This window comes from Capsicum annuum, unplaced genomic scaffold, assembly GCF_002878395.1.
Source record: "Capsicum annuum cultivar UCD-10X-F1 unplaced genomic scaffold, UCD10Xv1.1 ctg78057, whole genome shotgun sequence".
Lineage (NCBI taxonomy): Eukaryota > Viridiplantae > Streptophyta > Magnoliopsida > Solanales > Solanaceae > Capsicum > Capsicum annuum.
This window is the reverse complement of record NW_025888512.1, coordinates 10,001-24,784: the sequence shown is the minus strand read 5'-3', so window position 1 is coordinate 24,784 and position 14,784 is coordinate 10,001. Positions and strand designations below refer to the sequence as shown.

The 14,784-nt window shown below is 34.2% G+C and overlaps 1 protein-coding gene across 1 annotated transcript; it reads left to right on the top strand.

The window, feature by feature from the left end:
• Positions 1-8,272: 8,272 nt before the first annotated feature.
• On the top strand, positions 8,273-9,007 carry LOC124894877 (uncharacterized mitochondrial protein AtMg00810-like). Its single transcript, XM_047405372.1, has one exon. The coding sequence runs from the start codon at positions 8,273-8,275 to the stop codon at positions 9,005-9,007; it is 735 nt and encodes a 244-aa protein (XP_047261328.1).
• Positions 9,008-14,784: the final 5,777 nt, after the last annotated feature.

Here is a 14,784-nt window from a genome sequence, read left to right as displayed (position 1 = left end):
TTTATATTAGTTTACAAAGATATATGATTTTACATGCTTTGATATGAATTTGAGATAGAAACTATTATCCTACGTTCTTGTTCAAAAGACTATTATATTTTTATGATGTCTTAAAGATAAATTCCTTGAGTTTTGATGTTAATATCATGTTTGAAGTTGAATCTCCAGTTTTTCTATGAATTATACATGTTTGCTACATAAAGTGAGAATCTTGAAATATTTTGCTCAAGTATTGATATATGGGTTTTGACACCTATTTGAGAATTATGATTTTTGTGAAAGTAATGTGTTATGCACACCTTAAGATTTGAAAGATTTGACCTTTTGGTCTTGAAAAAGTTATTTTTGAACTGGAATGAGAAAAGAAATCCATATTTTGATTTCTTATGAAAAAGGGGTCGCATGATGGCTCCCGTTGAGAATTGCTGAATTATTTTATGGTGGATTTTCTTTGAAAAGATCTGAGCTAATTCTGGGAGTAGTATTTAGCACCGAGTGTGAGGTATAGCTGTGTTGGTACTTCCCTAGAACTACGTGCCCCCATAAGAGCCGAAATTGAGGCTGATTATATATAGTGATCACTAGTTTTTGGATTTGATACTTATAGTCCTACTCCGATGGCAAGGATAGGATGGCTCTCCCCTACGTGGGTTGTACGTTGGACTCCATGTGACTCACATGGTTTATGTCGGTTATGAGGTCTCCCAACGTGTGTGTGTGTATTCTCTTATCTAATATGAAACATCTTATTCTTCTATCTGAGATGAAAACATATTTGTTTGAAAGATTGAGTTTGAGAAAGTCATTGTTTTCAAAAGATTTAATGAACATATATTCCAAAGAGAATTGTTATGAGATTTGATTGCTTTGATGATTTGGAATCGAGATGGAAGTGAATTGAGATTTATTATGATGACTCACATGTTTCACCCATTATATTTTACTCTCTTATGATTATGATGATTTCAATTCGAGCTCAGTCATTTTTATCAGCATGCATAATTTCGTAAACTGTGATGATATTAAGATATTATTTTATATATGCATTGCAACCCCATATGCTCGGTACGTTTCCATGGTACTGACCCACATATTCATATGTGGGCTATATTTTCTCGAAATTTAGGTACAAGGTATAGTGTACAATCTTCAGATCCAGTAAGATTGCGGCATCCAATCAGCAGGTGATGAGTCCTTTTGATTCAAGGGCTTGAGTTAGTTATATAATTCAAGAAGTGTTGTATTTTCTTTATCCAGCAGTATTGAGTTGGGATAGTTGGGAGTCATGACCCAGCTACCTACAGTCAGTACTAGTAGAGGCTTCATAGATAGTCAGTAGAAGTTGATGTATTCCATTTCAGTTTTGGTTAAAAAAGCAGAGTTGTAATCTTCTAAATTTAGTTTTTTTTATCTATCATATTCAGAGAAAGAGTTATTTTCTGCAGATTTGTATAGATTTATACTTTTTGTTCAATTGCTTATGAGTTATGCCAGTTGAAGGGTTAGCTTGGGGTCACTTGTGATCCTAAGCACCGTGTGACATCTCGGGACACGATTTTGGGGCATTACCAACTTGGTATCAAAGCACAGAGTTCAAGTGTCCTAGGGCATCTATGAAGCTGTGTCTAGTAGAGTATTGCAGAACGGTACGGAGACGTCTGTACTTTTCTTCAAGAGGCTACAGAGAATTTAGGAAATGTCTCCACTCTTTCAAGTCTTAAATCATGCTATAGAGAAGTTCTCCAAGAAACTTATATAGATTCTCATCTTAATCTAGTCAGGCCATCTCTGCCTTATTTCTAAGGTATCAGAATGAATTGAGCTTCATTCTCCATAGATAGTTATGGAACTATAAGAGAGCTAGAAAGTATCCTGTCATTACTTTTGAGTTTCGAAAATTGAAGTACTTTATCAGGCCTGTAAAAATTGTGCACGAAGCCTGAGTCAGATGTGCTTTTGAATTTCTCCATATAATCCAAAATGATAATCTATACTTCTCTATCTATGTACTGTTTTTGAGGTAACATATTCGGAAAGTTCCAATTTTCTCCCCAGATAATGCTCTTATATTTGCTGGCAGAAGTTTCAGAAGTTTCATAAAGTGGCTTGAGAGGAGCCTTCTAGTTTGTTATAAGTCCATCAGAGTTGAAGTTATACCCTTGTTCTCATGAGTTATTTTATTAAGATAGAATAAGGTGTATTCTTAGATCGTTCAATGTTGTGTGTCAAGTTTCTATCTCTTGTATTATGTAATCTTGTTATCATTATGTTTGTGAATAATCATAGTCTAGTGAAGCTGTGTGAGGCCATTTTCGATTCACTAGCATAGTTGCTTTGTTATTCATATAATTTTCTTAATCAAGACACAAAATCAATGTCTAGTGAAATCGTGTGAGTCCTATTTCGATTCACTAGCAACTTGTTGTTAACTTGTTGTTCTGGTGTTAGTTGAAAGTGTGGGTTTTTGTATAGTGACAGAAGTAGTAACATTAAGTTGAAAGTCTTGTGTTAGTTGAACGTGTGGGTTTAGAAGTGTAGTGGCAAGAATGGTGGTAAGGGCGATTTATTGAATATGTATAGCTAAATTTTTTTCTTATGATTGAATTAGTAATGAAGTGATAAACCCTTGTTTGTTAGTTTAGTGAAGTTAGAGAAGAAGATTATTAGTTAATGTGGATTGTTGTTTGCTTGAAATATGAAAAGAGTTATTGTTGGTATTTGTTGTGCTAGGAAAGTATAGGGTTTGATGGAAGTACTTGGTGGTTGAGTATTGTTAATTTAGGTTTTCCTGAGATTGCAAGAGGAAGTTTGGTTGAAATTTATAGAGCTATGAAAGTAATTTAGGTGTGAAGATGGGTAAATAGTGATAACGTGAAGAAGGAGGATGTGTTAACAGATTATGAATAAGATAGGCCATATGATTATGATCGATCGTCATTATGTACTAGTTTTTCTTAATGTTGTGTTCTATAGTTTTGAAGTGAAAATTGTGTGTGATATTGGGTTGAAAATCATGTTTAGCTCTAGAAATTAAGTTTGAACAGTTGATGGTTCAGTGGTTGATGCTAGTTATATGGAGGTGATCTAGTAGGCCTGAACAGTGTATGCAAGAGTGTAAGATCATGTGTTCGTAATTAAGTATGATGTAGAGGTGTGCCCAAGGTTCTATGGGGCTGCATTATTTTTTAGGATTATTGCATATTGTTTGGTTAGTAGTAATGTTGAGTTGCTAGGTGGAGAAAGGCTAGTTAGATAATTTATGTTGTTCTTGATAGCTGAGTTAAGGAGTTATGATTGAAGATGTTGAGTCTTTTTAGTATGATTTTATTCTCATGGTTTGGGAAAAATATAAGTATAGAAGTGTGATCATGGTAGGCTATGATTGTGTGATTAGAGATGTAGATATGGTTGCAAATGAGAGTGTAAGTCTTTGATGATGATTATTGAAAATAGGAATTAAGGATGGCATATGGATGAGTTGTTCAAGAATGAAGTCGGTAAGTTCGAAATTAGTTTATTCTTGTGAGTTTAGCATTTATGTGTAGATAATAGAATGATAAAATTATGGCTTAATCTCAAGAATATGTAGAGTATGCCTTTAGGGGTATTTACCTTAAAGTTATATGTAGTTTTAGTGATAGGCTTGAATGTCATGTTGGGCGTAAGATGATGTATGCAATATGCACTAGTGAATCCATATCAAGAGTTTTAAATTAGTCATTGAAGTGGTAAGGCATGTTATGCTTAGGGTGTGATCTCTAAGAAGATGTAGAATATTGAACCTTGTGGTTTAGACTAGTATTGTGGTTTAGCATGCTGTATCTTGTTATTTAGTGTTAGCTTGATCATGGTGAAAGAACTTAGTTTAGTTTAGACCTTAGTAGAAAGATTTCGCAGTGCCAATATGAGAATTTTAAGTTGAATCGAATGAGTATGGTATTTAAGGGGAATAGTATAGTTGAGAGAGCATTCGAGAAGTGATGCTAAGCTTGAAAGTAAGAAGTTGCGTTGCCTACGGCCTAGCAATCCTATCCATGTTTATGAGTTATTTAATTATATTCCATGCTATAGAGTTATATCAATGTTGTAATTCCTTAGCCAAATGTCTTGTTCAGAGCATGCCCAAAATTCGTTGCTCCCTAATGTCAATAGAATTTCATAGAAAAGTGCTGAAGAAATACTCCATTTGAATATGGGTAGTCAGTATGATGCAGTCCATATATCCTGCAGTCTAGTTTAGCAAGCGAGGAGATAACCTCCTATAGATTCTTAATCTTCCAGCTAGTCTTACTAACCGACGTCTTATACGTATGTACATCCCAAGAGGCAATGTGTTTGTGTCCAATTAAATTATGAATTCAGCTCAGTTCATGCATCAGTTTCAGTTTCAGATATTAAGTCATGATTCAGTTCGTAAGTATCCTGTGTAGTATCATAGTCTCTTCCTAGTATTTTCATCAAATTATTATCATTCGGGGACTAAAGATCCCAAGAGGGGGATGTTATAGTACCCCGAGGTTTCATGTCATTAACCTCTCATCCTTTCTCATGAGATCAGATCCAGTGCAAAGTAATGGTTACTCATAAGTTGACACTCTCATTTCTATCTTAGCCATATAGTTATTTTTCTTGAGGATTCATGTACTTGCAGACCAGTTCAATAGCTCATTATTCTTGAGATCCAGTGATTCAGTTCTGTCAGTTGCACGTGATAGCTTGAAGGCTAATATTCCTCTATGTTTCAGGTTAATTATCCACATTCGAGGATGAATGTTCCCAAGAGGGAGATAATGTAATACCCCGTATTTTCGTGCTAGAATTCTAACAGTGGTTCCTGTGCATCTAAGCTCTAATACAAGTGATTCTCACGTGAATACAAGTTTCATGATCATTTTCCTAGTCTATGGAGTAGTTTAGAGGTGAAAAATGTTCATAGCAATGACCTAGAACAAAGTTGAGCTAAGACCAATTGATTCATCCAAAGTTGTAGATAATTGAATTGGCTTTCCAACGATACCAATTTTGCAAAAATCCAATACCCGAGCGAAGACTTATGCCCATTTTGTGAGAGGCAGTAACGGTGTGCGATGGGCAATGCGCCGCCCAATCAAATGTGTGTGATTGGAAGTTCTAGGCATACTTAAATGTCTGCCATAAGGTGTGCGACACACACCTTAAGGTCTGCCATGGGTTGTGCACCGCATACCTCACTTCCAAGTGCCAAAAACACCCCTATATATGTCTATAACACGGGATTAAACCCCCATAACACCAAAATAAATTTACTTTCTCTCAAAATCACCAAGAACATTCATTAGGGTTTCAACCTAAAAATTCAAATATCTCAAGATTCAACCATGAGTTTTCAATCATTCTTCAAGATTCGGAGTCCCCATTCCAAGGGCTACAAGAAATACTCATTATTTTCACGAATAGAGTCCCAAGGTCAAGAGTTCATTCAAAGCTTAAAGTTTAAGGTATGTGAGGTTTTTCAACAAGAACATCCTTTCATTCTTGTGCCAAAATTTGTATTATTTTACAAAGATATATGATTTGACATGCTTTGATATGAATTTTAGATAGAAACTATTATCCTATGTTCCTATTCAAAAGACTATTATATTTTTATGATGTCTTGAAGATAAATTCCTTGAGTTTTGATGTTAATATCATGTTTGAAGTTGAATCTCCAGATTTCATCTGAATTATACATGTTTGCTATATAAAGTGTGAATCTTGAAATATTTTGCTCAAGTATTGATATATGGGTTTTGAACCCTATTTGAGAATTATGATTTTTGTGAAAGTAATGTGTTATGCACACCTTGAGATTTGAATGATTTGACCTTTTGGTCTTGAAAGAGTTATTTTTGAACTCGACTGAGAAAAGAAATCCACATTTTGATTTATTATGAAAAAGGGGTAGCATGATGGCTCTCGTTAAGAATTTCTGAATTATTTTGTGGTGGATTTTCTTTGAAACGATCTGAGCTAAGTCCGGGAGTAGTATTTAGCACCGAGTGGGAGGTATAGCTATGTTGGTACTTCCTTAAAACTACGTGCCCCCGTAGGAGCCGAAATTGAGGCTGATTATATATAGTGATCACTAGTTTTTAGATTTGATACTTATAGTCCTACTCCAATGGCAAGGATAGGATGGCTCTCCCCTACATGGATGTACGTTGGACTCCATGTTGCTCACATGGTTTATGTCAGTTATGAGATCTCTCAATGTGTGTGTGTGTGTATTCTCCTATCTAATATGAAAAGTCTTATTCTTCTATCTGAGATGAAAACATATTTATTTGAAAGATTTAGTTTGAGAAAGTCATTGTTTTCAAAAGATATAATGAACATATATTCCAAAGAGAATTGTTATGAGATTTGATTGCTTTGATGATTTGGAATCGATATGGAAGTGAATTGAGATTTATTATGATGACTCACATGTTTCACCCATTATATTTTACTCTCTTATGATTATGATGATTTTAATTCGAGCTAAGTGAGTCATTTATATCAGTATTCATAATTTAATAAACTGTGATGATATTAAGATATTATTTTATATATGCATTGCACCCCCATATGCTTGGTACATTTCCATGGTACTGATCCATATATTCATATCTGGGCTACATTTTCTCGGAATATAGGTACAAGGTATAGTGTACAATCTTCAGATCCAGTCAATTCGCGACATCCAGTAAGCAGGTGATGAGACCTTTTTGATTCAAGGGCTTGAGTTAGTTATACAGTTCGAGAAGTGTTGTATTTTGTTTATCCATCCATATTGATTTGGGATATTCGGGAGTCATGACCCAGCTATCTACAGTCAGTACTAGTAGAGGCTTTATAGATAGTCAGTAGAAGTTGATGTATTCCGTTTCAGTTTTGGTTGTAAAAGCAGATTTGTAATCTTGTAAATTTAGTTTTATATCTATCATATTCAGAAAAGAGTTATTTTTTGCAGATTTGTATAGATTTATATTTTTTGTTTAGTTTCTTATGTGTTATGCCAGTAGAAGGGTTAGCTTGGGGTCACTTGTGATCCTAAGCACCGTGTGACGTCTCGGGACCTGATTTCGGGGCATTACAAGTTTTTTGTGAATTTAGTGAAATTCAAAGAGAGCTCACCACTGCTTATACACCACAACAAAATGTGTATCAGAGAGGAAGAATAGAACCATTCTCAATATGGTGTGGAGTTTCTTGGCCAAAGGAAAAATGGAAAAGACTTTCTGGCCAGAAGCGGTAAATTGGAGTATTCATGTGTTAAATAGAAGTTCAACATTTGCTGTTCAAAACATGACTCCAGAGGAGGCTTGGAGTGGAAGAAAACCAGCTGTGGACCACTTCCGAATTTTCGGTTGCATTACCTATGCGAATATTCTAGATGAGAAGAGAAAGAAGCTTGATGACAAAAGAAAAAAATGTATCTTTCTCAGTGTTAGTGAATCATCGAAGGCATATAAATTGCTTAATCCACTGACGATGAAGATTGTAATCAGTAGAGATGTTATTTTTGATGAAGAAAACACTTGGGATTGGAGTATGCAGTAGTATACTCCAATCATATTTGATACAGGAGCCGAAAAAGTAGATTCAATACCCTAAAGTGCAGCAAATTCAACTCACGAAGCTGCTGAAATTTTACCAACTCTTCTGAAAGTTGACCAACTGCTCAAACTTTACCAACAACTTTAGAAGAAACTGATGCAGCAGCTCAGTCTCTTCGTTGTGCTCACAAAAATCCTGCATGGATGATGGAATATGAGGTAATAGGAATTAATGCAAATAATGATGTGGTTAACTATTTTGCATTGTTTGCAGACTGTGACCCAATTATGTTTGAGAGTGCTGTTAGAGAAGAAAAATGGAGAAAGGTGATGGAAGCTGAAATTGAAGCAATTGAAAGACGAATCCAAAATAAAATGGCAAAATAGACAAGTATAAGGCACGATTGGTGGCTAAGGGATACAAGCAAGAGTATGGTGTGGATTATACTGAAGTTTTTGCTCCAGTTGCAAGGCATGACACTATTAGATTGCTAATTTCCTTGGCAGCACAAAATTTGTGGCCGATCTTCTAATTGGATGTCAAATATGCTTTTCTACACGGATACTTGGAGGAAGAGGTATTTATCGAACAACCCCCTAGTTATGTTAAGATTAGAAGTGAGCATAAAGTTTATCAACTAAAGAAAACACTTTATGGACTAAAACAAGCCCCATGGGCTTGGTGTAGTCGCATTGAGGCTTATTTTCAGAAAATGGGTTTTCAAAAGCGTCCATATGAGCCTACACTTTTTGTGAAAATTGGGGAGAATGGGAAAATGCTCATTGCGTGTTTGTATGTGGATGATCTCATCTTTATGGGGAATAATAAAGGCATGTTTTCTTATTTCAAGAGGTCTATGATGAATGAATTTAAGATGTCTGATCTTGGTAGGATTCATTACTTTCTTGGTTTAGAAGTAGTGCAATCTAATGATGGTATATTTGTTTCCCAAAAGAAGTACGCGCGAGAAATTTTAAATAGGTTTAAGATGCAACATTTCAATCCAACCAACATTCCAGTTGAGTTTGGCTTGAAACTAACCAAAGCTGGGAGGGGAAAGAAGACGGATAGTACTTTTTACAAGCAAATTGTGGGTAGTTTAATGTACCTAACTTCTACAATACTAGACATCATGTATGCTATTAGTCTCGTCAGTGGATATATGGAGTGCCCAACTGCAATGCATCTCTTAGCTGCGAAGAGAATTCTTCGTTACTTACAGGAAACCAAGGATTTTAGAATTTTCTACGAGAAGGGAGAAAAGGCAGATTTGATTGGCTTTACTGATTGCGATTATGCAGAAGATCAAGATAGTATAAAGAGCACTTCAGGTTATGTATTTATGCTAGGCACAGGGGCTGTATCGTGGTCCTCCAAAAAGCAAACAATCGTCACATTATCAAGTACAGAAGCTGAATTTGTAGCTGCTACAGCTTGTGCTTGTTAAGCTATTTGGCTTAGGAGAATCCTTAAAGAGCTGCAATTCAAGATGGAAAATGCTACTATAATATTTTGTGACAACAACTCTGCAATCAAGTTGTCAAAGAATCCTGTGAACCATGGAAGAAGCAAGCACATTGATGTGAAGTATTATTTCCAGTAAGATCTCAATAATGAAGGAACAATCGAGCTTCAATATTGCGGAAGTGAAGATCACTTGGCGGACATTTTAACTAAACCTCTCAGGTTTCTCCCTTTACGAGGTCGATGGGTATTGGCACGATGGAAACGTTCAACTAGCTAATGTTAACCTGAAGCTTGTGAGCTTTCAGTTTAAGGGAGAGTGTTAGCAAATAAAGTCAGCAAATAAAGTCCTATTTCCAGCTTTGTCCTCGTCTTTAGGAGAGTAGTTTATCGTGAATTTATTTCCTATTTTTTAGGAGTTATCTTAGTTAGTGATTCCAGTTTTTTGGTTTATTTTGTTACGTATTTCTGCATATAAAATCAGCAGTCACAGACTATGAATAACAGTCAAGATAGTTCCATTAAATTCAGTGTGTTGACTCTATCTTTAGCCCTTTACTTTTTGCATATAATTCTCTATTTCACATCAGTTTACATTATGAACTAATAAGCAAGAAAACCAAGAATTCATGACCATATGCGAAGCCAATGCATATTTACTAACAGACAGATTACAAATCAATCTGACATAGCATAGACTTGTGGGCGATTATACGAAAAGAAATATGAGGTACATTCAATTTTACAAAAAATAAAGCAATTATATGATTTATTAATATCTTGGACTTATAAACAAGAAAATCGAGAATTCATGACCATATGCTAAGCTGACATATCTCTTCTAACAAACAAAGTATGTTTGACAGATTATAGATTTGTGCGCGATTATCTAAAAGAAAAAATGCCGTACATTCATTTTTAGGTCCCATACTTTTTAGTATATTATTATGGTCCATTTTTAATTAATTTTTTTAATTTTTAAATGATAAAAAAACAAGGAGGTCATTTTGCGAATTGAGAACTCAAAGAGGCTTCTCAGCCAAAATTTTCCCCTATTAAGCTACCTGACCGTATAAAAAAAAATTTACACCATCGGTGTATATTATTTAAACTCTTGAAGAAAAATAAAAGTTATCTTCTTCTTTGGCTGAGGCGCGGATATCTCGCTCTCTTTAAGGAGATTCAAGCCTACTGCAGCAAATTTTTTCACCGGTCAAGCAGTAATCTTTTTGAATTTTCCCCTCCAGGATGCAACAACCTTCTCATAAAGAACAACTCAGCAACTCTAGAGAAGAGTTGAGTTCAATGCTCCACAAAAAGAACACCTTCCTTCAACTAATAAACTCTCTTTTTTAGTAACTATTGTGAACTCTATATTATCTTATACTTGAAAAATATGCAAGACCACCTCTATTTATAGGAGAGAAAGCCTTCAAAACAAATGAATGATGGTAGTAAAGGAGGAAGATCAAAGGTAGTTAGGTTTCAAGAGTTACAAGAGTAATGAAGAGAATAATGGTAGAAGTTACATGAGTTATATCTTACTACTAACTCATAAAAGTAAATGCCATAAAAAACATGTAAGTAAAGTGGGAGTAACACTGTTGCACGTTGTGGCGGTGAAAGGTTAGAAGTGAATGCAACAATTGCATGCCTACTTCAAATGTGCAAGGATAGTAGTTAATGGCACAAATTGGATGTGCAACTGATGGAGTAATGTTACTCTTCCTGCCAAACATTAATGTGCTAGTAAAGCACAATACATTAACACTACACTAGGCCACATAATGCCTAAAAATCCACTAACATAAGAGGAAAAGACAAGATAGCAAAAAGAGACACTAAAATATTATACAGATAATATTAGAATGCTCATAAACTTCAACATGTTTTATTATTTATCTTATAAACTACTCTTCTTCTTTTTTCTTTTGTTTTTTGTAAATCAATATTGTTTCCTTCTATGACTTTTTTCGTTTCTTTCTTTGGTTTCTTGTAATCTTACTTCTTCCACCTAATAAAGTTTTATGCTTCAGACCTTGAGAACTAGAAAGGAAGGGCAGTAGAAGCTACTTTGGAAAGTACAATCATGGAATAAAGAGAAAAATGGAGAAAAGAGAGGTGAAAGCAAACAACTCATCAGGACGTCATACAATATTCATTCCTATTAATACTAACCTTAAGATACAGAATGTCGTACATATGTCTAAAGAAATTTTAATCTTAAAGCATAAATAATAAAAGTTTCTTTCTTTCCCAGAAATATTCTCTGTCCCTGTCAAAAGCAGAACCCTTCATTACTTCCCTCAGCTCCTCTTTGCTCAGTTTACCTCCTAGTAGTCGTGCTGCTGCTATGCCTTACATAATGACTTTTATTCCACCGAATGCTAGCGACTGCAACTATAAGTATCTCTTTGAAACATACATAGAGTTGCCAACTCTTTTTTATTGGGAAAGAAGTAAGTGAAAGAAAATGTCGGCAACCTCTCTTCTATATAAAAGTTATCCTATGTCTTTGTTTTTCTCAAGGTTTCTTTAAATCTTCAAAAATACCATCATCACAAATATGTGAAAACTCTTCAGGTACTGAATTCATTAAGAAATTCCAATGCAACATGAAAGTGGGATCTCTGCCTATAAGGAGTTATAGTTGTTATTTATAGTTGTCATGCAGCTGGTGGAATAAACCATCAAAAGCATTTGGTGTTGAAGGCTGATGTATATAATTATCAAGATATTTATATAGCTGAGTACAATATTTAGGCTCATGTGCAACTGCAAGTATTATTAAAAAACCTCTTGTGCCTATTAATACCTCAATCAATGGGAATTAAATGCGTCCAGGGTGATAAGGTTCCAAGAATATCACCTTTTTTGAAGGTTAATTCTTTTTTGCAGGTGTTACCTTTATTTCTGCAGGGATTTATAAAGTCAAAAAATAACTTAATGGCAAAGTTTAAGAAGTTACCAGAAGATGGTTCCAACTCTAAGATGACAAGCACATACTATGCAGAGAAAGATTTTAAGACCAACGTAGAAATTAGTGGAAGCCTATCTCGTTCAGAACCCTGATGCAAATGGTTATGTTGTTTCAAATAGGTTTTCGTACAGTGTTGTCTATGGTTTGTCAATAAGTATAATGTTTAAGTATGTTATTTCTCAGTCACTTTGATCAATGAATGATTATGTTAAACTTTCACGATTAAAAATCCTGTTGTGCCTATTAATACATCAATTGATTGGAATTGAATGAGTCTAGGGTAATGAGATCCTAAGAATATCACCTTTCCTTCCTGAAGGTTAATTCTTTTCCAATGTTGGATTCTCTCATTTTCATCTAGCTCCTTTCCTGAAGGTTAATTCTTTTCCAATGTTGGATACTCTCATTTTCATCACTAATATCTTCTAACATAGTTTCTTTTCAGCAGGTGACAACTTTAAGTTCATTAACTTTGATTGGTAAACTCTAATAAATAAATGAGGTGAAGTTTAAGCAGGTACCAGACTGTGGCCCCAATTTTAAGGTGGCAAGCACATACTACGCATAGGGCAATTTCAAGAAGTCTATCTCCTTCAGACCCTGAGCATATGGTTAGTGTTCTGAGAAATGCTATCTGACTTTATTGTGTAACTTGATTCCAAGCGTGTTATCTTCAGTTTCATAATCATGCTAAGACCATCTTCAGTTTCATAATCATGCTAAGGGTCTGATGATCAATATATCTATATGTATAGAGAGAACTAGTTAATTGTTTAGTGCTTTCTGAAATACAATTAATCTGACTGTGTTGGAATGTAATTATTGTTGCAGTTAGCTGCTACTCTTTAGATGCTCATTAAAAATCTAATGCAGGAAGGGTACAGATAATGATGAAAGATCTGTTGCTTATAATTATTCAAGAGCAGTGTAGATATATCACCCGGGCATCTGCCAAGACTATCAAATAAGAATCCACTATCATTTTTACGTCAAGCAGTACATGAAGTTACTCCTGATGTAACAGTAAAAGAAAGATATGAAGGTGTATTGACTCTAAGAGATTTGATATTGTTCCAAGAGCCATTTTGTAACGACCCATTTCATCGTTATTAAATTATCGATAATAAATTCATGAAAATTCATTCCTCAATATTAACATGGATCCAAAATAGCAAATATTTTATTTGTTATGTCACCTTGAATTTTTCGGCGATGATTTTAGCCTTAGACTCAAGCTTGAATAATTTAATTCATGAGTTCTAATATTAATACTTTAGTTTTAAAGTTCTTTTATAATGAAGTACAATATCCTTAACACAAATTTAAGCTTATAACTTTCTTCCCAATACAGTTTTGATATGGGTTTCTATTAGGGATAACTTCAAACAACCATATCTACTTTAATATAAGGAGTTAGGGGTCCCACTACCTACCAAATCAAAAATATCTGAGTCCTCTTTCCAACTCAATAAACCTTTCCTCAATCCGAATTCAGAGTAAAAAGTTATGACTATTTTAGTGGGCACTGTCCGGGATGAAATGAGATTTCGCTATAGCAAAAATTCTGATGATATTTAAATCAGATTCAACCATATTTTAGGTCTAAAAACCCCAAATTTCATTCCCCAATCCTAGAGAGGTGATTTCCCAAAGCTTAAGGTGAAATTCCTTCGTTGAGTTAAGTTTTTCCAATATTTTCTTCATCTTTTAATTCTTTAACATCTTAGATCCTTAAAAAGACCTTTAATGGTGGAGTTCTTTGAGAATACTCATGGTGTTTTTAATATGGTTCAGAGCTGATTCTAAACTAAAAATTAAATATTCCTAACATGAATGTCATAAACTATATTATGATTTTTGATGGTTAGGAACCTTAAATTCTGTAAAGATGAGACCTATAACCTAAAAACTCCATTAATGGAGATGGTTTAATCTTGAAAGATCTAATTAGTTATTAATTGAACTTGAGAAATAAAATAGAACTTGAATTAAGGGTAGAATTAGTGGGTTTAAATCCCCAAGATATTTGTTTGAAGAGTAATTATTTAATTACTTTTATAATTACTTGACTTTTAGATGATTGATTATTCCAAGGCATGAAGGAAAGGAAAGAGAATCTTTGTTGCAACTTGTTTCTTCCAAAAGCTTGGCGTCCAAGTAGGTTATTTTTAATGAGTAGAAGATTGTGTTATTTTATATTATCATAATTTAGAATTGATGGGAGAAAACAAGTCTAGGCCTGCAGACATGGAATTGAGGTGGATAAAGACACGAGAACTTAACTTTAATCTCAAAAACTATATTATTGATTAATTATGTGATATTTATGATATTATGTGCTATGTGCTGCAATAAGATTGTTGTGAAAGAAGGATGTGGACATGATAGTTCTTAGTTGTTCTAGTGATGAACCTAGTTGAGTTATAATGATTTAAGTTGTATGTGCTGGACAATAATATGGTGAGGAGAACCACGCTAGGATTAAGTACTGATGAGCATAGTAATTTCTAAAGGATAAATGACTTGAATTAGTGTGATGATTGTATTATATAGAAAGAGGTAGTGACATTTTAATAATTAATGAGTAAGTAATACTCCAACAGTGACTTGCATGCTTGAGTGTTAAATTGTGATTTATTTTATGATAATCTTATTTTGGTATTGATAAAAGCACTTTATCTATTGGATGCCCAGGAGAGGCTAAATTATTGATAATGATGATTTATTGAAATGTTCCTATGTGATGCTTGTTTGATAATGATAACTCCTTGTATTAATGC

Coding starts and splice junctions, on each gene's coding strand:
- LOC124894877 (XM_047405372.1), top strand. CDS start 8,273: ATGGGTTTTCAAAAGCGTCCATATGAGCCTACACTTTTTGTGAAAATT.